This window comes from Kogia breviceps, chromosome 17, assembly GCF_026419965.1.
Source record: "Kogia breviceps isolate mKogBre1 chromosome 17, mKogBre1 haplotype 1, whole genome shotgun sequence".
NCBI classification, from domain to species: domain Eukaryota; kingdom Metazoa; phylum Chordata; class Mammalia; order Artiodactyla; family Physeteridae; genus Kogia; species Kogia breviceps.
The window spans coordinates 62,329,434-62,353,267 of NC_081326.1; the positions used below are offsets into that span (position 1 = coordinate 62,329,434).

The 23,834-nt window shown below is 41.3% G+C and overlaps 1 protein-coding gene across 5 annotated transcripts in view; it reads left to right on the plus strand.

The window, feature by feature from the left end:
- Positions 1–6,300: 6,300 nt before the first annotated feature.
- TBC1D31 (TBC1 domain family member 31) overlaps positions 6,301–23,834 on the plus strand; it is a 62,873-nt gene continuing 45,339 nt past the window's right edge. The window contains exons 1-4 of one of the 5 annotated variants that reach the window (XM_067017440.1): positions 6,306–6,560; positions 10,714–10,860; positions 14,703–14,818; positions 18,436–18,614. In XM_067017440.1, the coding sequence (XP_066873541.1) occupies positions 6,484–6,560; positions 10,714–10,860; positions 14,703–14,818; positions 18,436–18,614 (519 nt within the window). In that variant the 5' untranslated portion in view covers positions 6,306–6,483. Of the gene's footprint in view, positions 6,561–10,713; positions 10,861–14,702; positions 14,819–18,435; positions 18,615–23,834 lie in introns of all 5 variants that reach the window. The other 4 variants (XM_059042782.2, XM_067017441.1, XM_067017442.1 and 1 more) reach the window with 4 other exon arrangements.

Genomic DNA, 23,834 nt, shown 5'->3' on the forward strand with positions numbered 1-23,834 from the left:
TTCCCTTAGTTGTTGTCTGTCTCCCCAACTAGAACGGCAAGTTCCATGCAAAGGCAACTGTGTCTCACTCCTTGCTGCACCCCAGCACCCAGGACAGCCCTGTCCAGCAACACGCGTTCCATTGACATTTACTGAACTAATGAGTGAGGATTCCTTTGCATAGATAGGGCAAATGTAACCTTGGCATAATGAGGAATAGGACAGAATAGCTTCCCTGGAGAAGTGAGCAAAGAGAGGTATCAAGAGCTTCTGAGAGCCAGAAGACTTGGGGGAAAAGTCATGTGAGATATTTTCCTGGAAGTTGGAGGTGTGACCTCTTTCAGTCACGGAATTTTGCAGACGTGATGGGCAAACATGCATATGCTTGCCTGGCAAGGCACTGGATCCAGAAAGGCTACATCTGTCACGTTTGTCTGAAGCCAATCCAAGTAGGCTAAACATGCATTTGGAGAGCTGTGAAAGAATTTTGTATCTTGCACATGCTGTCAGAGGCAGTAGCGAAAACGTGTTGGGAGGAGAGAGCACATACTAAACAGCCCCATTCGTGCTGTGAGGTTACACACAGGGTTTCTTAGCCTCGGCACTGTTGACACTTTGGGTTAGACAGTTATGTGTTGGTGAGGGGCTTCCCTGTGCAAAGGGCGATTGGCAGCAAATGACAACCTCACCAGTTACGACAACCAAGAACGTCTGCAGATGTGGCCAAACGTCCTCCGGGGTTCTGGGGGCAAACTCACCCCTGGATGAGAACCACTGAGTTATACGTGGTGCTTGTCCACTCCCTCTCCTCCATTTGCAACTCCCTATACATCCTACACACACACACGCGAGCGTGTACACCCACACGTGTACGGTCAACACTCTCAACTCCCCTCAAAGGGAGCTTTATTCCTACGTGTACTCCCTCTGAACGTGCCCTGGGATTTCCTGATGTCATCTGTGGTCAACCATTATATTAGTAGCCCCTGACAAAATACATCTCTCGGGACTCCTGCACACATGTAATTCCCATCTACACTGAGTCTAGACTTGACCATGTGACCTCCTTTAGCCAATGGGACATTAGCGGGCATGGTGATACAAACAGGCTTGTTAAACATGGACACATCCAGGCTTGTCCTATTGGAACGTTCCTTTCTTGGGAGCCAGTACCATGTAAAGAAGATCAGGCTAGACTCCTGAAGGCCCAGAGGCCACATGGAGAGAAGCACTGGTAGATGAGAAGCCATCCTGGATGTTCCAGTTCAAGATGAACTTGGGCTGAATGCAACTGTGAGTGAGCTTGGCTACACCATGTGGAAGAGAAGAGCTGTTCAGCTGAGCCCCATCAACTCACAGGACCGGAAAACAGGGAATCAGTTTTGTTTTAAGCCAGTAAGTTTTGAGGTACTGTGTTACACAGCAAGTCAACTGAAACATTAGCAAATGTCTAAGTTGATGAAAGTCAGAAACAGTGCAGAGCTGGAGCAGGCTCCTGTTAGCTCACAAGAGCAAGCTGTTAAATTTTCAGGAATTTTCTGAGTCAATTATTAAATATTAAATTATATTAACTTAGGTAGAAATAAATTATATTTTTTAAAAGGTAATACTCAAAACATATCATTTTTTAAATTATTTTAATCCATTTTACTATTATCCATGCTCCTGAGGTTGTGTCTGTTGTATCTGTATGGTGACCATACTATATAATAGTGTGTTACTGCTCATCTCTCTCCAACTCTGCATTCAATGACATCACATTCATAGCTTGAAATTGGCCATAGTAGGAGTATTTATACCACAGAAATTGCCAAATTCTACAAACCAGAGTTTTTTGTCCAGACAGCCAGTTGTTAAATGTATCTGCATATCATTGGTACTCTCCCTAGAAGGGCTTAAATAATAGCAATAATAATAACTAGGAGACGACTTCTATGTGTCAGCTGCTGTTCTAAATTCTTCACAACTCTATGGGGCTGGCACTATTATTGTCCTGATTTTACAGATGAAGAAATCAAGGCACAGAGAAGTTAAATACTTTGCCCAAGGTTATAGTACTTGTAAGCTTTAGAGCCAATGTACTTAGGCATTCTGGGTACCATGCCTTTACACGTAGGCTGCCCACATTTTCCAAACCACTAGTCAGGGTACAAGATCTAATAAGTGCAATGTACTTGGGGGGAGAACAGGGCAGAATATTTGAAATTAGGACTCTATGTTCACAGTACTTATGACTTAGAGGGTTTAATTTTATGCAAAATTTTAATTTGATGCAAAATTAAAATAGGAGCTTCTATAGGATTAAAAAATAAAAGCAGGCAAGACCAAAGAAGAAACTGTGTAATAACGAAGTGAAAAGTGGTTACCTATGCCAACCCGCACCTGTCCACATCTGCTTCCTCGCCCAGAATTCTCTGAAGGGTCAAGCAGATGGAACCAGCTTCCGGGCCACTACTTCACTAACAAAGACAACACCCTTCTAAGGTCTATAGGTGCAAGAGCCCGCCTCATTGTGCATCTCTATCTTATCTTTCTCTTTCCTCCCGTGGATAGCTGCTTGCAGTAGTTTTCAAAGCCATCTATATAATAAAAGTCACAAAAATACTTAGGGAGAGGGGAGGGGTAAATAGGTGGAGCACATAGGATTTTTAGGGCAATGAAAATGTTACCAAATCAGGTCGGGCTGCTCGCTGCTTGAAAAAATCAATACTCACAGAATTTGGTAGAAAGGGAAGTTGCCTTTAATCAGAATGCTGGCAATCTGGGGCGACGGTGGACTTGGTGTCCCCCAGAAACCACCTCCAAAGATTTTGCTCTGCCATGAAAGTGGTCATCCTCCGTCGGCTCTGTGGCCTCTCTCCACACACTGCCCAGAGCAGGCAGGAAGGATGCCACGCTGCCCTAGAATACTTCAGTGGACAATAAATGCTTAGCCCAATCAGTTTGCCTTCCTCCCTTACAGCAATTAGAGGCATTTTACTCATGGTTTACTGGCATCCTGTCACACGTAATTGATCATCTGTCCTCTGAGCCCATAAATGTTATTAGGAGCCTGTGAATCAAGAATCGTTATTCAGTCTTATGGGAAATATGCCCAGCATTCTCTGACTCCACAGCCCTCTGCCCAGGGAGGCCTTTGGAATAGGCCACTACATGCAGAGCATAATTTGGAAGGTTTAAGCTTCCCTATAGAAGCTTCCTGAGCTGGCTTATACCAGTGCCTACAATTACACACTTAGATATTAATTTCTGTGGCATAATGTTTGCATATAATTTTTTAAAACCCAACTGCCCAAAATAGGGGAATTATTAAATTATGCTGCATCCACAAGATGGGATATAATGCAGTTGCAGCCAAGGCAGAGGTGGCTCTAGGCTGTCCTTGCTTCTTAGGACAGCTCTGGACGAGATAGAGATCAAGAATTTTAAGTCCTCCTCCTCTCCTGGCCACACGTAAGGGCTGTAAAGATGAGAAACTTGCAACCACTGCCCACTCTGCCATAGAAGAGGGAGCTTCACCCTCTGGTCTCCTCCTTCCTTTAGTCTGGAGGAGGCCTTTTAGAAACCCTAGTTTATGTGAGTTCTTTCTCACTGTATGTGGGACTGATCTTGCTGCCTGTAAAGATCAACATCACATTTTCCCCTCTGCTTTGATACTGTACCATTTCAACTGTAGGTGCCAAATCCTTTTGATTCCACATGAAATACTACCCTTGGTTGCTTTCATGTATGTTTTATGAGAACCTCTAGGCATGAATATTTATTTAAGCAACTTGGAGCACAACTCTTTGATTTTCCTTTGCTGTTCTGATTCATGTTTAAAGGGTGGGGGATGTGCACTATGTCATAGTTCACCTGTAATGGCTTTGGCTTCCTCACCCCTTTCCTTACAGGGCCAAATAGTTGTCTAGGAAACGGAAAACATTGCCTGGGTTTGTGTCAGTTAGCATCAAGACACACATTTCTGTTTTACTGATGAAACAGAACTCTTTCCTGTGCAATGTCAGCTTTCCTACACAATATGTCAACGGACCCTTGTCATCCAACTGTTGCCTGTGTGGTTTCCTTCCACGGTGACTGACTTGGTCAACCCCTCATCCATATTAATAGTTTCTATGCATTCAAAGACATAGTCAAGAGAATGAAAAAACAAGACAAAGACTAGGAGAAAATATTTGCAAAACATAAACATGATAAAAGGCCTATACCCAGAATCCTCAAAACTCAATAATAAGAAAACAACCCAACTATAAATCGGGCAAAAGAGTTGAGCAGATATATGCAGAAGGCAAAAAAATCCCATGTAAAGATACTGAACATCATTTGTCATTCCAGAAATGGAAATTAACATCACCATGAAAGGGACTTCCCTGGCGGTCCAGTGGTTAAGACTCCGAGCTTCCACTGCAGGGGGTGTGGGTTCGATCCCTGGTCGGGGAACTAGGATCCCACACAAAATAAACTCACCATGAAGTACCACAACACTCCTAGAACGGCTATAATGACAAAGACTCATCATAGATATGGAGTATCTGAAACTATCCTACGCTATCCAGTATCGGTGGGTATGTAAAATGACAACTACTTTGAAAATGACTGATACTTTCTTAAAAAGTTAAACTTAGGGCTTCCCTGGTGGCGCAGTGGTTGAGAGTCCGCCTGCCGAGGCGGGGGACACGGGTTCGTGCCCCGGTCCCGGAGGATCCCACATGCCGCGGATCAGCTGATCCCGTGAGCCATGGCCGCTGAGCCTGCGCGTCCGGAGCCTGTGCTCCGCAACGGGAGAGGCCACAGCGGTGAGAGGCCCGCGTACCGGGGGGGAAAAAAAAAAAAAAAGTTGTATGGTTACCTGTGTGACACAAATGTGGGAAATGACCTGTTTCAAGTTAGGTGCCCTTAAGCTTAACACCTTAAATTTCCTGCATAATAAAGCAAACATTCATACATACAGTTTATTACCATCTCAAGTCCAATAAATAAAAATATAAAAAAATAAAAATAAATTAAAAAATAAAAATCTCCTCTGCAAAGGGTTACTAAGAGTTGTCTCTCAGGGCCACCCCTTGATAACAATATAAAAAGTTTAAAAATCCACACTGCTAAATTTTTGTGAGCGTTTTGTATTTCTGCTAGAATTTGCGCTTTTTAAATATCATGGTCATATAATTTTGTAAAAAGTCATTTTTCTACCTGTAGTGGGTTGAATGGTGGACCCCGGAAATACATACCCAGGGAGTAATGCCCAGAACATGTGAATGTTACCTTATTTGGAAAATGGGTCTTTGCAGGTGTACGTCAGTTAAGGATCTTCAAATGAGGAGATTATCCTAGATTATCCAGGTGGGCCCTAAATCCAAGGACAGATGTTCTTATAAGAGAAAAGCAAAGGGAGATTTGAGACAGAGATTAGAGGAAAAGACAAGGCTTGGTGAAGATGCAGGCAGAGAATGGAGTGATGTGGTCCCATGCCAAGGAAGCCAGAAACCACCAGAAAGTGGCAAAGTAATCTGCCCTAGGGCCTCTGGAGGGAGTGACCTGCCAACACTTTGATTCAGACTCTGGCCTCCAGAACTGTGAGAGAATAAATTTCTGTTGTTTTAGCCACCAAGTTTGTGGCACAAAGCCTCAGCAAACCAATACACTATACCTCATAAAGCACTAAAGATGAAGATGACAGTATTACCAATGTTGTAGGTTTGTTATGAGGATTTAAAAACTTAAATAAGTTAATAGTCCTAAAGCACTTAGAAGAGTGTTTGATACCTAGTAAGCACTATACAAGTTCTAAGTAAATATTTACCAGAAAGAATTTCTCTGGCGTCAGCGCAACTGGTTGTTGATGACATTGCTTTACTGGTGCATGACTGGTGGATCCGACGCCATAATACTGAAGCCTCTTGTTAGACTACGGAATTAAAACAACATTCATGATGATGATGAAAAGGTCAAGAAGAGTGGACTCCATCAAGGTTCTTTTTTGAACCCGAATGTTCTATAAAAGGAACCCTTCAATTCTCAATGCATTTGGGTCCTTGTTTCTCTATTAGTTGTCTGTACAACTCCTCAATCCCTAAACGCAACGTGAAACGGGATCTGGCGGCCCTGGGGAAAAATCACTTTTACTGCTTCCGTTGAAAGCCTAAAACCCAGCGAGGCCCCCAGAAAGCAGAATTCCCAAGCCGATTCCGCGCGCCAGGTTACACCTGCAGAAAACTACGATTCCCAGAAGGTTTTGGGGGGTGGGGTGGGGAGAACGGACCGCGAAAGGGGGCGGAGTCTAAGGGAGAAGGTCATAGGCTGATTCCATTGTCCGGAGCGGGAGGGGTCGCCTGGGCGGGGTTTAGCGCGTCAGATCGGCGGCCTGCGCGCGCTTGGTACGGTCGGCGGGGATCTGGGCAACCGCGGCCGGCGCTCAAGTTTCCCGGGCAGGAAGCGCGGGGCCTGCCGGAAAGGCGCTGGGACCGTTGTCCGCTGGACTGGCGGCTGTCGCGCGTGGACTGCGACATGCAGAGCATAAACCTGGGCAACAAGGAGAGCGGCAAGATATGGCACCGCAAACCATCCCCGGCCACTCGGGAGGGGTAAAGGCCGCGGCGGGAGACGCGCGCTGTGGAGGGGGATGGCCGCCGGCGAGGGGCGGGTCCGCGGCTCTGGCGAGGCGTTGGAGGGGCTGTTGGAGAGTATCTCGGGAAGGGGTATCTCGGGAAGGGGTGCGGGGGGCCGGATGGAGGTTCGGGTTCTGGCTCTGATCCTTTCCCGGATACCTGGGTTGGGTGACCTCCAGAAACCCAGGTGCCCTGAGTTTCATGATCCTTAGAGACCCCCCCCTCCCATTCCGGGGGACGGGGTCTCATTAGGATCAACGTGGAGCGGGAGGTCGTGATTTATGCCAGGGAATTTGAGTTTCTGATGAGTACCAGGACTGCCTGCCTTAATTAACACAGAATCCTCGTAGTATTCCTGGCACGCAGTAGATGCTCAGTAAATATTCGTTAGTTATTCCAGCTGGGAAAGAACTCAGGAGGAGGAACTGGTGCGGAAGGAGAACAGTGCACTTCTCCCCCTTCCAAATGCCGCAGTTTATCCGTCCTTGAATCATTGTTTGTATTCAGGCAGGCATTCACTCATCGACTATTTGATGCGCACTTACTATGTGCCAAGCTTCTAAGCGCTGAGGGACGGCTGTGGACCAAAACAAACTTCTGGTTCTCTTGGAGTTTACGTATTAACGTGTATGATGGTGATAGTGGTGGAGGAAGGGGTTACGGTTTACAAGGTAGGGCATTATTTCTAGTAAGGCTAGCGTTGCTGCTGCTTTTTTTTTTTTTTTTTTTGATAAACTTTATTTCTTTAGGACAGTTTTAGGTTCACAGCAAAATTGAGAGGAAGGTACAGAGATTTCCCTTATACCCCCTGCTCCCACACATGCCTAGCCTCCCCCTTAATATTCCCCACCAGATATTTGTTGCAATTGATGAACCTGCATGAAGACATCATTATTACCCAGATTCCACAGTTAACATTAGGATGCAGTCTTGGTGTTCTACATTCTGTAGGTTTGGACAAATGTATAATGACTCATCCACCATTACGGTCTCATACAAAGTATTTTCACTGCCCTAAAAATTGCTGTTGCCCTGCCCATTCATCCCTCCCTCCCCAATTCCTCATTCAGTTCCCAGGTGTCTGTCCTGTTTGAGGCTCCTGTGTGGCTTTAATGGAAGCCTTTGTCCCAAAGTGGTGCCATATTGGTTCCGGTTGCTGCACACAGGTTAATCTTATTGCTTCTAATTCCTTAGGATTCCATGGACTTTGCTGCCTCACTTGCACTCATATTACAGTGTGTTTCTTGTTCTCGTAATTTTTCTGTTGATCCTTTGCTTGCTAGTTCACAAATCAGTAGACTTTGAGTGCCAACTACACATGCCCAGGCACACTGATACACATTGTACCATTAGTTTCTTTGGTTTCTGGTTGCTATCAGTCCCCTAACAATACTGCTGTCCCATCAACTCCACTGAAGAAACATTTTATCTAGAATAGGGGTACTGGGCTTCCCTGGTGGCGCAGTGGCTCCTGCCGATGCAGGAGACACGGGTTCGTGCCCTGGTCCGGGAAGATCCCACATGCCGCGGAGCGGCTGGGCCCGTGAGCCATGGCCGCTAGGCCTGCGCGTCCGGAGCCTGTGCTCCGCAACGGGAGAAGGCCACAACAGTGAGAGGCCCGCATACCGCAAAAAAAAAAAAACAAAAACAAAAACATAGAATAGGGGTACTTCAGTAGAGATTTTCATTTCCAAATTTGGAGTTTATGTAAATAGCACCCTTACTTCTCATGTTCTCTAAATGTTGTAAAAGTTATGCCAACCCACGATAATTCTCTTTCTTGCTGTTATAAAATATCTAGATACACATGCAAGATTCAAAGAATGAAAAACGAGTTTGTGTGCAAATATTCTCATTTGTTTCTTCCACTAAAACATAGCTTTCTGTTCAGTAAAACCCATTGTTATGGTGTTGAGAGAAGCAAGGGGCACTGACTGTGGAGTCAGGTGGACTTTAGTTGAAGTAAATGTCCACTCACTAGCTCTGTGACCTTGGGCAAGTTAATCTCTTAGGCTGTAAGTGAAGATAATCATACTGAACAGCAAGATTGTCTTAGGGAATTAGTGTCTCATGCATCTTGGTGTTCAGTAAATATTTGATGTTTTTATGATGTTTAAGGACTGAGAACTGTCACGCAAATTGTGAGCAATTGAAAAGCCATTTTAAAATAAATATTTGCATGTGTGATTTACATGAAAAATCAGAAGGACAGAATTTTGCTATTAAATGTGATTATATCATGATGGTAGGGTTATAATCAAATTATTAGTGTTTTTCCATATTTTCCGTATTTTGAACAGTGATCATGTAATTTTATAATTCAGACACAATAAATGTTACAGAAAAAAAGACTGGAGGGAAAAGTCCTTTGCTTGGTCTGAGCTTAATTGCCAGGGAACATTTTGATGTTGTTACTTATTATTTCAATACACTTATTCCCCCCATCCCCCTTTGGGAATGTCAAACAAAAACCAGAGCTGGACAGTAGTTAAAGTAAAAACAGACTGTATTCAGGACTGTTGAAATAGAGGAAACAAGACCTCGGGGTAGAACTGGGCTCAGTTCTGAATACAGCCTGGGCAAGTGGGAAGCTATAGCCAAGGAGAACGGTGGGGGTCGGTGGATGGAAAATTACTGAGAGAAAACATCTGGGGTTAAGGGAGTTCTGGCTAAATCTACCTCACAGGATTCCTGCTGAAGACAGGCCAAGGTGATCAGACATCACTTTGGAGATGGTGGAGGATGAGGAACCCATCAGATGTCAAGGACAGTAGTATTGAGGGTAGGGGATTCTGATTAAACTGACTAAGCAGCATTCTTGCTAAAATTAGATTTTATAAGGGAGTGCACAGAAGGGCCTAGGAGAAGGTTTGAGAGCCTGACTAAAGTTTGGTCAAGCCAAGAATCTTTGTCAGGGACTAGATAAAAATAATTTTACTGTTTTACCCAATGAGTCTAAATGCCTTATTTTTAGATAAACTGTAGAAAATGTTTGATATACTTAATTCAATGTAGTGTTTTTTAAATGAAGTGATAATGAGGCAGATGTTTCTAATATTAAAATTCAAATTCGTAGAAAGTCAATTAAGATAAAAAATTTCATGATTTGAAAGCTTGTTGCAGGAGAGAATGAGATTTTTCTGGTCTTCATGACCCAAATATAAACACATATTATTTTAAAGAGTTAAGTTGTGCTACAAGTTTTATAACAGTTTTCTTTTAAGCAGATACATGGTACATGATCTTCCTCTCAAAATATAATAGCTTTAGACAAATATACCTGAAAATAAAACTCATGTACACTTGGAACATTCTGTAATCACAAAAACAAAATCTCATTAGGATATCTTAAAATTAGGATATTGAATTGAAATTTTTCTTACATGTGGTAGCTTGTGATTTATATAATACTCTATTTTTCACTAATTCATTGTTTTTATCATGGGTCTGTTGCTTGATGTAGCAATTTAACTACTCAGTCAAAAGTACATTTTCTTATCATATCCTGTTGTCTATGACTTAATCACAGTTTATAAATCTCTTCATGTGTGTGTTTACATTTTTTAGTGTCTGTCTTTACTACTAAACTAAAAGCTTCCTGAGGGCAGAGCCCCTGTCTATCAACTACTCTTAGCTCCTGGCTTGTTCAGTGTCTGACACCCTGGGTTTTCAGGTATTTGATAAAGAAATGAATGGTAGCTACTTTTTTTTTTTTTTTTTTGCGGTATGCGGGCCTCTCACTGTTGTGGCCTCTCCCGTTGCGGGGCACAGGCTCCGGACGCACAGGCTCAGCGGCCATGGCTCACGGGCTTAGTTGCTCCGCGGCATGTGGGATCCTCCCGGACCAGGGCACGAACCCGTGTCTCCTGCATCGGCAGGCGGATTCTCAACCACTGCGCCACTAGGGAAGCCCCGGTAGCTACTTTGATAATAACTTCCAGGACAGTTTTCAGACATCCTCGTAGGGTTGCTTCTAGGAGAGGCAGAGGCAGCAGCAGCAGGAGGGGGAAGACGGGGTGGGTAGAAGACGCCACAATTAGTGAGGCATACTACAAAATCCATCGTTTTCATGACAACGAGTAATGCTTGACATAGAACTGAATGGTTTTTGTTTTTGTTCTTTTGACAGAATTATAGTGAACATCATTCACAACACTTCTGACTACCTGCCCAAAGTTTTACGATTTTTGAATGTGGCTTTTGATAGCTCAGGTGATTCTTTAATTGCTGGGGACCATCAAGGAAATATCTATGTTTTTGACTTGTATGGAAACAGGTGAGCAGATACTTTGCATATTTACCAAGTAATTAATTCCTTGACTATTTTAGTACCTGCTATTAATTATTCATTCGGAAAGATTTATTAAAGTTCTTACTGTATTTCAGGCACTTTGTAAAATTCTGTCATGAGTGTTGGTAGAATAACGTGAGAAAGAATAGAAAGATAAAATGGTTGGATTTTTTTTTTCCAGTGAATTAAAGTTCTGGTTTTAACAACATCTCCAGTAGCTTTTTTTCCCCTTAAATTTAAAATTTTATTATTCTAATTTATCAGGTATTGTCTGTTAATTGTTTAGAAAGAACACAGTTTCCTTTGTACATTATTGTCAGCATACTAGATCTAGGAGTTTTAAAGAATTGATCCTTACTCTTCCTCCTCTTCTCTTCTTTTGCCGAACAATTAGTAAAAAAGCAGTTAGGTGGGATTGATTAAGGCAGGCATCTGTGCAGTGAGGGTGGGTGGATGGGAGGGGAAACTGTGTTAGCCCAGCGTCTGCCTGGGGGCAGGGCAATCGTGGGAAAGAGGGGAGGTTTGGTCAAATGAGTAAATAGACCGAGGATGATGGGGGTCAGATTCCTCACTATTGGAAAGGGGAGTTACAAACATGAAAAGGGAGAAAACTCGACTGAACCCTGTGGAACTGGATTGTAATTGGGTATATCTGTGTGAACTGCTGGTTTTGAGCGTATATAGACAGACAGAAATGAACAGAGGTGTGTGTGTGGGAAAGTGAATGAATTATATGTACATATACTTCCTAGCTTTGTCCACGTGTAGGACCTGGGAGCAATAACACCGCAGTAGTAATGAATATACCTAGTGCCCAGTTCTTTTCTAAATATCACTCTCTGTTACAAGAAATCAGGGATCTTTGCAGAAATAGCCGGTTTCAGGATGGAGGCAGGGAGAGTACAAGATGAGCCTGGAACACTTTGTAGCCAGAAAGAAGGACTTTGTTCAGAGAATGATGGGGATGTGTCAAAAAGACATAAACGTCAGCTTGAAGGAGCTCTCTCTGGGCAGATTGGAGACAATTTGCATTTCAAAATAATTGATGGTGATGGGTCATAATCCACTGAATAAAATACAAATTCGTGAATTCATGCTGTAATCAACAAACAGATAGTTTAATGAGAATGGATATTTGCATAGTTGCAGAGTACCTCCCCACAAAATATTTATTAATTAAAGAGGAAAGAAAAGTAATTTTACAGTGAAGAAACCTGGCAAACACCACCTTATCAAATGATTAAAATTAAATTAACCAGTAACGGGCCAAATCAAAGTTTGTGTGCCACCTTATAGGGTGCAGTGATAAGAACACAGTGTTGCTTTTCTGATAGTCCTACCTACCAAAGACAGGACACCCGAGTCTAATCAGTAGAATCAGCAGGCAAAACTGAATTAAGGGCACTGTAGAGCAAGACTGGCCTGTGATCTTCATAAGGGTCAAGGTCATGAAAATTGTGGAAAGACTGAAAACTATTCCAGACCGAGGGAGCCTAGACACCTGGCAGGTCAAGGCTTGGACCTGGACTGGTCCCTTTGCTGTAAAGGACATTATTAGGACAATGGGCAAAACTGGGGTCTGGGGATTAGATGGTAGTAATATATAAATGTAATTTTCTAATTTTGATGGTTATATTATGATTATATAGGAGAATTTCCTTGTCTGTGGGAAATGTGATCTCAGTAACTTATTCTCAAATATTTCAGGGAAAGAAGAGGTCATATATGATTTATCTCTCTGTGATTTACTAGGTAGAAATCTGTTAATCATTGTTTCTACTCCTTTCCAAAAAAATAATCACGATTTTCCCACCCTTTATTCTTGATGACCTACCCAGCCGGTTCCCAATCTTAAATCAATACACCTGTCTCTTCGTTGCTCCCACTAAAGAAAATAACAGACTAAACAAATAAAAATAACTGTTGATTGACTCCATTACAGAGTAATGAGCTTCAGCATCAGTGATGCTAGTACTTCATTGGCTTGTATCTATTGTCATTTACTTTTCCCATTCTTCTCTGAATATTCCAAACTTTTACCAATTTCCGTGATTCCGTATGTTCAGACTCTGCTCTTATTCTGACTGCCTAGCCTCCTGATTCATGAAAATAGATGCCCTCAAGCTTCCCTTTCTTCTCAGGGGGACCTCAAATATATCTGGAAGTTCAGCCATCCATGACTCTTTGCCACTTCATTTGTAGAAATAGGTGACCCTAATTTCTTCCAGCGCTAATCTCTGTCTTCTATGGCCGCTCTTGGGACTTTGCACCATGAGTATTCCTCTCTTTTATTCTGTCCACTGTCCCTCTTCTCTCTGTAAATATTGACACCTGGGCAGAGGTGTAAGTGGCGTAGCTGTGACTTGAAATCAGGCCTGTCTGATTCTAAAGCCCTCTGCAGTGGGTTCTCTCTTCCTAGTCGCCTAACCAGTGGTCTCTCTTCAGTTCTGTTTGGGCATCTGTCCCTGGCCCGCTTGCATCCATAGTCTAGGAATTCTCTTTAATAATCTTATCACCATCCAGCCTCAGACCTCAGCTGCCACGTAACATTGTGAACTCAGGCCTGCTCTGCCACCCACTGAGGAGCTTCTAGGTTGGCCTGTCTAGTGTGGTGGGTACTGACTGCACGAAGCTCTATAGCCCTTGAGAGGTGGCCAGTCCAAATTGAGATGGGGTTTGAAGACTTACTATAAAAAAAATGTAAAATATCTCTAACAGTTTTTTATTAATGAAATGTTAAAATGATAATATTTTCGATATTAAATGAATATCTAAGTGATAGGATATTAAATGAATATTTAAATGAAATGAATTAAGTTAAATATGTTAAGATTAATTTCATATGTTTCTTTTTACTTTTTTTATGGGGCTCCTAGAAAATTTTAAATTATGCATGTGGCTTGCATTCCATTTCTTTTGGACAGCACGCCTCTAAATGCTTTTCAAGGGCCTAAACTCTACATGTTTAAAACCAGAACGATTGTTTCCTACCCCCACGTGTGTTCCTTTTTTGCCTAAGCTTGAAAACTTCATTTTTTGGTAAATGAAACTCTGGCCAGGTGCCAAGTATTCTGCTAAGTACTTAACATACATTATTTCATTTAATCATCAGATATTATTTCATTTAACTGTCACAACAACCTTATGAGACATCTTTTCTTTTCTTTTCTTTTTTTTTTTGCGGTACGCGGGCCTCTCACTGTCGTGGCCTCTCCCGTTGCGGAGCACAGGCTCCAGACGCGCAGGCTCAGTGGCCATGGCTCATGGGCCTAGCCACCCCACGGCATGTGGGATCCTCCCGGACCGGGGCACGAACCCGTGTCCCCTGCACCGGCAGGCGGATTCTCAACCACTGCGCCACCAGGGAAGCCCGAGACATCTTTTCTTATCTTCATTTCACGTGTGAGGAATTTCTGATTCCTCCCTCTTCACCCCATGTTCCATGCATCACCAGGCCTTTCTCCACTTGACTTCTGACACCTCTCCTGTTCGTCATTTCCATTTTATACCCATAACTGGTTGAGAGTCTCTGTAGTAGCTTTCTTAATCGTCTCTTCTTGTCCCCCTGTCCATTTGCCATCTCTGCCAGAATCCTCTTTCTGAAAGACATGCCTGACCATGATTCTGCTGTGCTCAAAAATTCTTGCTGTGTTCAAAAAATTCAAAAATTCTTGAATTCAGATTCTTTTCGTAATCTGTTTTTGTTCTGCCAGAATGGGAGCTCATTTTTCTGGGTTTCACTTTCTTCATCTCTAAGGACTCCTCCAATGTGAAATTTTACAATTAGTGGAAGAATTTCTGATACTAACGCAGTAATCTCTCCATAGGTTTAATCTTGTTCAGCGAACATCGCAAGCTTGCACAGCTCTGGCCTTTAGTCTTCATAGGAAGTCTGAATTCCTTGTGGCGTTAGCTGATTATTCTATTAAATGTTTCGATACAGGTAAGAAGTCCTGTTTCTCTTTTGAAGCAGAGTGAAATGCAGACAGAAACACTGCAGGGAGATGGCTGATCTGTATAGTCTGAGGGATCAGACCCCACCCGATGACCCTCACTTCAGACACTAGCCACAGGTTTGGGGGTCCCAGGGCCACCCTCACATCATATCGACAGACTGTAAACTCAGGGTTCCCCACAACTACCCTCAGGTCTGGGAGTTCACATGAATGACTCACAGAATTCAGGGAAGCAGTATGCTTATGGTTATGGTTTTGATGTGGCAAAAGGATACAAGTTAAAACTAGCCAAAGGAAGAGACGCATAGGGTGGAATCTGGGAGGCTCACGAAAGAGAAGCTTCCATTGTCCCCAGGGACACATTACCCCCCGGCATCCATGTGTGGCCATCCGCACCGAGTATTGCCACACCGGGAAATTCACCCAGGCTCTGACTTCCAGAGTTTTTATTGAGGCTCCATAACATAGGTATGATTGGATTATTGCCCACTTGATTTTATTTTATTTTTTAATTTAACTGAATTTATGTAGTAAGTGTTTTACAACAACAATAATACAAATGTTGGGTTTTTTTTCCAACATCCCTGATGGAGTATAACTGCTCCACGATAGTGTGCCAGTTTCCACCCTACAGCCCACTTGATTTTGAACTCCGTGTCCAGCCCTCCTCTTCTCTGGAGGTTGGGCTGACGTCATGTGGCCGAAAGCCACAACCTTCCAGTCGCTCGCATGGTTGGTCTTCCTGGTGTGGCCAGTCCCCACTCTGAGGTTCTCTCCTTAGCGTAAACTATCTGCTGTTGTCCCGGGGCCTCTACCACAAATAACAAAGACACTCCTGCCGCTGGGGTAATTCCAAGGGTTTGGAGGCTGGACAAAGGCCATACCTCTCTTTGAAGGCCACATCCCTTACTACACAGGTACAAGAATAAACACTTTTTAAATATAACCTATGTATTTTATACCACATTATATTATTTAATAGAGAACGTAGAGTTCTGTAAACTGAGCTTATTAAGAAAAAAAATCTCAACTGCATTATTTTTTCTTGCTATTCATGTAAACTGTGTATTATAATATTTAGAAAAATTATAAACAATAACAATAAGAATGGTAGTAACAGTGATAGCTAACACTTACATAGTGTTTACTCCTTGCCAGGTACTGTTCTATGATTTTATACATATTAATTAATTTTACTCATCATAATAACCCACAGAGATGGATACTCTTGTTATGCCCATTTTGCAGATGAGGAAATTGAGGCACGGAAGTAACTTGACTAAATTCCCACAGCTTGGTAAGCGGTAGAGCCAGGATTCCTAATCTGGGAGTGAAGCTGCAGGGTCCCTGCTCTTAATCACTAGTACCCTCTCACCACACATGCAGGGGGAAAAGGCAGTCATCCTGCAGTAATGCCCAGAGACACAGTCAGTGTTTTTATAACAGGGACTGATCTTTCCAATCTGTTTTCTATGCATGTACCTTTTTTATACTCTAACAAATATATGATCATCCTATTTATTTTGTTTGGTGGAATCACTTCCTTACCTCATGAAAATTTTATATGTTTAAGATCAGTACTTAATTATCATACTCTATAAATGTTTGCAAAACCATAATTATTTAGCCTATTACCTGTTGATGGACCTTAAACTGTTTCCAACTTTTGATATTGCAAACACTGCTGTCACTGAAATTCTGAAAAACTAAGTCTTTAAACTCCTGTGTGATTTGCTTTCCTTGGATTTTATCCATTCTCTCCTCCTCTCATCTTAGTTTTATCTTTTTATAGTGTCTTCTGTCCTATGGAAACCCCTCTTAACCAAGCCCCTTCCTCAGATGCCGTCTCTAGTTCCCCAACTACCTCCCTTTCTTTGCTGCCAAATCCTGCTTCTTCACAGCATCCACCGATGGATTCCGACTCTTAGTCCCTCCATCCAGGCTTCCAAGACTTCTATCTCCAAGGTCTTTAGTAACCTCTGATTGTGTAAATCCTCTTTATCCTTTCCATTTTGTTTCTCCGTATCTTTTAACACTTTGGGTTACTTCAAGAGTCTTAGTTTTCTACTGTTACCTCTCTTAGTTCTACTTTTCCGACTCTTTTCTGGGTTCTTTTAGTGGTTCCTAGACTTTTGGGTATTTGACCCAATTAAAAAGAAAAAGTAGGGCTTCTCTGGTGGCACAGCGGTTGAGAGTCCGCCTGCCGATGCAGGGGACGCGGGTTCGTGCCCCGGTCTGGGAAGATCCCACATGCCGCGGAGCGGCTGGGCCCGTGAACCATGGCCGCTGAGCCTGCGCGTCCGGAGCCTGTGCTCCGCAACGGGAGAGGCCACAACAGTGAGAGGCCCGCGTACCGAAAGAAAAAAAAAAAAAAAATAGAGGAACCAACATAGGTTGTCAACTTTTAATTTTGCTGATTGACATTGGAAAAAAAACAATATAACTTCATTTCATAAAACAAGGGATTTTTTAAAACATAAACTTAGAAGGATACAATAGATTAAAAGGTAGTACTTTAAATTTAGCATTATGAAAAACTCATTACGTTATCCTTTTCTCATTTCACTGAAGGCCAATGAAAAATTGATCATTAAGTAATGCCAAACTTCAGACTGGTGTTTGGAAACCACTCCTCCCTTCCCAAGGGTTTATCTGTTCCTCTGTCTTCAGTTTTGACCTGCTTTGTGTCGTAATGTTTCCCAGATTTACATCTTGCTTTCTGACTGTTCTCCCCACTTCCGTCTTTCTGGAGGAAAAAAATCTGACCATAAAAGTGTAACATGCCTATTATAGAAAACTTGGAGACACAGAAAAACGTAAAGAGAAAGTAAAAATCACTGTAATTTTATTACCCATTGATAATTATTATGAAGAGTTTTTGGTGTTTTCTCTACCAGACTGTTTTCTCTGCTTGTGTGTCACACACACACACACACACACACACACACACACACACACACACCAAATCAATTTAAAAAATCAAATTTCTTACCTCTTCTCACACTGCTAAGTCTGTCCCTCCTTGTGTATTTATGTCAGGTAGTAGAATCACCACCTGCTTATGTAACTAAACCAGAGCCACTGGAGTCTCAACTCCTCTTTTGTCTGAGCACATCCATTTAATCACTGAGTCCTTTGATATTTCTTTTGTAGCTCTTGAGTTTGTTCCTTTCTCCATTGCCACATTCTTAGTATAGACCCTCCTTATCTCTTGCCTGGGTTATTACAGCAACAGATAAACTAACCATTTTGTAATCTCTTCCTCCTTTCTAGTATATCCACCATATCTTCAAAGTGCTTTTTGAAACAGACCAGATATGGTCTTCTTCTGCATAAAACTATTTCAAGAGAAAGCCCAGACTCCATCACGTCACATTCAGGGCTGTTCTTAAACCCTCTTTCGGCCGCCTCTCCTCCAACCTTGGTGTTACACGTGTTACTAACGTGTCCTACGGTGCACTTCATCAACCAGCCACCGGCTTCCATTCTTTTTAGATGTTAATGGAGATGGAGGGACCTCATATGATCCCTAGCCATCAACTGAATCAGTTCTCGGATGAAATACAGGGTTTGACCTGTATAACTCTTTTCCTTTTTCCCACAGTCACCAAGGAGCTAGTTAGCTGGATGAGAGGACATGAATCATCGGTGTTCTCCATCTCTGTGCACGCATCCGGGAGATACGCCATCACTACTTCTACTGATACAGCACAGCTATGGGACTTGGATACCTTCCAAAGAAAAAGAAAGCTGAATATTCTCCAGTCTGTGGGTATACAAAAGGTCAGTGAAGGGGGACACATCTTGGTCTGTTGTGCTTCTCAGGCTAGTTTCTTGATCAGCACAATATAGATATTATAAGTAATGGTTCACTTTGTCCCACTTAGCTATGCCTTAATAACTCAGCAACAAGCAAACCTTTTTTAAAAAAAATTATTATTATAGTGTGTAACTTCAACTTTAGTTAGGTGTTAGTTTTTACTTAGCTGGTTGATTTTGTTTTATTTCTTAACCCAATTATGAAAAATTTCAAATATATAGCAGATTTGTAAGAATTTCACAGTGAACACATGTACACCCATGGTCTAGATCCTACTATACTATACTTTACTGTACTTACATGTTAGTAAACTATATTATGGATCTATCCATCTTTCTGTCCCTCTGTTTATTAACTCATCTTTTTTTTTTTTTTTTTTTTGCATTTTAAAGTAAATTGCCGACATCAGTGCTTGCCCATCAATGCTTTAAGCCTGCATTTAATTAACTACATTTAATTGGGTTCAGTATATGTTGATGTAAAATTTGTGTATAATGCACAAATCTTTATTCATTTATTAAGTTTTGGCAAATTCATACACTTTTGTAACGTGCAGACCTATTATTACCATCATCCCAGGAAGTTACATTATATCCCTTCCCAGGTAAGTGCTCCTCTGATGTTTTTCCACCATAGGTTAGTTTTTTTTTTTTTTTTTTTTTTTTTTTTTTTTTTTTTTTGCGGTATGCGGGCCTCTCACTGTTGTGGCCTCTCCCGTTGCGGAGCACAGGCTCCGGACGCACAGGCCCAGCAGCCATGGCTCACGGGCTCAGTTGCTCCGCGGCATGTGGGATCTTCCCGGACCAGGGCACGAACCCGTGTCTCCTGCATCGGCAGGCGGACTCTAAACCACTGCGCCACCAGGGAAGCCCCATAGGTTAGTTTTATCTGTTCTAAAATTTCACATAAGTAGAGCTGGTCAGTAATGGTATGTGTAAAAGCTTTTCTCATTCAGCATCATGTTTTTGAGATTCATCCATGCTGCTGTATGTATCAGTAGTTTGTTTCTTTTTATTGCTGATCATTGTACACATATCACTTTTAAAAAATCCATTTCTTTTGCTTTTAAGGGTTTTTTTTTTCTTCTATTTGATTAGCTAAATGCTATTTTCAGGATTGTCTGCATCTCCCATTTAATTATTTTGCTTCAGGTTATATTATACATGCAGTATTGCTTTTTTTTTTTTTTTTTTTTTTTTTTTTTTTTTTTTTTTTTTGCGGTACGCGGGCCTCTCACTGTTGTGGCCTTGCAGGCTCCGGACGCGCAGGCTCAGCGGCCGTGGCTCACGGGCCCAGCCGTTCCGCGGCACGTGGGATCTTCCCGGACCGGGGCACGAACCCGCATCCTCTGCATCGGCAGGCGGACTCTCAACCACTGCGCCACCGGGGAAGCCCAGTATTGCTTTTAATTTCTTGGTTATTAACGTGAACAGCTAGCAGTGCATGTCAACCAAAAATTTATTTTGTAGTCTCCACGGAAATCTCAGAGATCTTAATAATTTTTAAAAGATAAAAGCTATAGCCAACTTACTCATCAGGTATTTAGGCCAAATGCCTTGGTAGGTCTTTTATTCTTTAACTGCTTTAATACTTAAATTGAATTTTAAATTCTAAGGTAGAGAACACTGAAAGTTGAACCCACAGTGGAAACAGTCATGCAACAATGACACAAAAACCATCTGTTCTTTTCACCATGAAATTAGAATTAGTATACACGGAATAGTTGCCAATTTTAGCCTTGCCTTGGTCATTCAGACATTTTAGTTTAAAAAGTAGGATTCCAAATGTTTGTGATAAGAGAATAAAATTAAATGTAGTAAATGTGAATACAGTATGCAGTATACATTTAAGTATATTCTAAAATAATAGAACATCATAGTCTATAAGTTACCAGCAAACTTTTCCTCGAAACACCAGAGAGTAAACATCTTTGGTTTTGCTGGCCAAGAGCAAAATTGAGGATATTATGTGTGTACTTACATAACCATCTGAAATGAAATAAATTTAAAATGTAAAAGCCATTCTCTCCTGGACCAGACAAGGGCTGGACATGAGTCAGGTGGTTGTCACTCCTGGCTTATTCTGTTGAAAATAGGAAATAGTTAGAAACTAATCTTAAAGTAAAAGTTTTATTCTTATCAAGTTTTATTACACTTATGTTTTTATTGCAGTTTCTGCTTTTATACTTTATTTTTATATATATTTATATATTTATATATTTATTTTATTTATTTATTTTTGGCTGTGCTGGGTCTTTGTTGCTGCGAGTAGTGGCTACTCTTTCATTGTGGTGCGCGGGCTTCTCATTGCGGTGGCTTCTCTTGTTGCGGAGCACGGGCTCTAGGCAAGCAGGCTTCAATAGTTGTGGCACGTGGGCTCAGTAGTTGTGGCACATGGGCTTAGTTGCTCCGTGGCATGTGGGATCTTCCTGGACTAGGGATCGAACCCATGTCCCCTGCATTGGCAGGTGGATTCTTAACCACTGTGCCACCAGGGAAGTCCCTGATTTTATATTTTAAATAAAGGTTTTGTGATTTTTTTTTTCCCTTGATGACACGTGGTGACACATGATTCTATGGGTTTCATTTTATGATGGCTCTATTAATCTACAACGGTCTCCTACCTTTCTCTTTTTTTTCCATAACATGAATTTTTTTTTTTTTTGAGAGACCAGGCCAGTTAGTTGTGTTGGAAAACGCCCCACATTCTGGATTTGTCTTACTGTTTCCTCGTTATGTCATTTAACTTGTTCTCTCACCTGTATTTCTTGTAAACTTGAATTTAGGTCTACAGTCTTGAGTAGATTCACGTTAAACATTTTTGACAGCTGTTTACCTTGTGTGTAAGATGAAAATAGTAGTAGTGCTTACCTCAGGGTTAGTTTCAGGACTGAATGTGATAATCTATGCAAAGCACTTAGCACGATGCTTGTTTATAGTAAGTGCTTAGTACAAGTTAGCTGCAGCTGCTATTTCTATATTGTCGTTAATGTTATTATTTATTATTGTTATCTATTATCTAGCTTTATTATGGGATTATCTCAGTGCAATTACATATCTTCTTAAAAAGCTATAAGGGAACTGTATTCTTTTTCTTTTGAACTATATTAAATAGATGCACAATCCCTTATTAACAACTCAAAAACCCAGATGTTTTTTAATAACTCATTTTGTGGCAAAATCTGATTGGAATTCATCTAGCAGCAAAATCTGAACTAAGTTGACATGAGGCTGAAATATTAATATGTTTTAGTGTGGAGTGTTGCTCCAGGTCACTGGGGGTTCTACATAATATTACAGAATATGCATTGTATTACCTTTCTCAAATTGGAAGTAATTCTGAATTCTGGAAAACATCTGTCCCTAAAGGTTTCAGATGAGGAACTACAGCCCTTTGATTTCAAAATGTTTTTAGAGAACTTACCACTCCATCCTCTTTCCACTGATTTTTCTACCTAGCAATAGCGGTAATTAACACTAATAGTAATAGATACCAATTGTTGAGTCCTTACTATGTGCTTAGCACTTTGTTTTGTTATTTTTAAGCTTAAATAATCCTAAAAGGTAGATACTATTATTCTCATTTTACAATTGGGGAAACTGCACTTCAGAAAGTGTCACATAGTTTATGAAAGAGTTGCAGTTTTGAACCGAAGCTTGTTTCACTCTGAAGTCATTCCATTACACCGTATACTGCCTCTCAGGCAGACCAATTACATTTCTTCAAAGTAGGAAATTTTGTTTCTTCTTTTGGTACTTGGAGGTATGATATTTAGCTCTTTAGTTAAAGATTTTGGAACAAATCCTGAGATTTCTAATTACTGTCGTTCAGTATGTATCAGAAAACATTGAATAGTGTGTTACCAAACTTAGTCTGTGTATACAGTGGGCGCTCACTAAATTTTTGCTGAATTGTACATTTGACCTTGTTACTTATTAATTAATTACTATCTTATTACTCTTATTACTATCCTGAACTCTTTAAATTTTGGAAAGAACTCACATACCTCTCGAAAGTGAATTGGGAAGGCTAGGATTTTCATGTTTTGTAAGGAAAAACTGCAGCCAACCCTCCAAAGAGTATATTTTGTTAGTGCTTTTGAAGTTTTTTCTAAGCATTTTATGTTTGTCAGGAGATGACACTATATAAATAATGACATGATTCATTAGGAACAATTTTATAATCATTAAAATCTGGCAATTAAAATCACAAATCTAGTAATGAATAATCATGTCGGCAATAATCTATCACAGCTGTGCCTCAAAATAGCAGCTGATTTTCATTAACTTTTAAGCTTTTGCTTCTCCCAGTAAGAATAAACTTTATTACTTTCCTAGAAAAATATTGCCAATTATAATAAAAATTTCAAGTCACTTTTATTGACATCAGATTTGAAATAGTGTTTTAGGGCATTCATTATAGATTATAATGTATTCACTGCAAATTCTTTCTGTAAGACCTTCATATTACAGATCTTCTTAACATAATGAAACTGGCAAAAGACCTACCAGATTGTCTTTGACAGAGTGAGCTCAGGACAAAAGTGAGGAGAAGTTGGATCAGGCAAGGGCGTCAGCACCTGATGTAGTTGAGTTACCATTTTTTATTGTCTTATTAGCTTTAGTCCTTAGTAGATTATTCTAATTAACCAGTGTGTTCCATAGTATATTTTATATGTGTGTATGTATGGTTCTTTTAGCACTATTATCAAAAAACAGATACTAGGGGCTTCCCTGGTGGCGCAGGGGTTGAGAGTCCGCCTGCCGATGCAGCAGACACGGGTTCGTGCCCCGGTCCGGGAAGATCCCACGTGCCGCGGAGCCTGCGCGTCCGGAGCCTGTGCTCCGCAACGGGAGAGGCCACAACAGTGAGAGGCCCGCGTACCGCGCAAAAAAAAACACCAGATACTAGTATATATGTGTAATATATATGTAAATATATATATATTTACAATTCCCTAAAATTCTTATAGTAATGTTGTTAACTATTAGACTAATTTACTAATTATATGTATGAAATAGGCTGGGTGACAATAAACAAATCCGTTGCAAGGCTGTGGTATTTCATGTAGATGCCTTAATTGACCCATTATTTTTGTAACACTGAGGAAAGCCATGGTAGATGCGGTGTTGATGCTGCTTTTCCCCAGGACAGCTCGCTCTCATTACTGTGATGACGGTTAT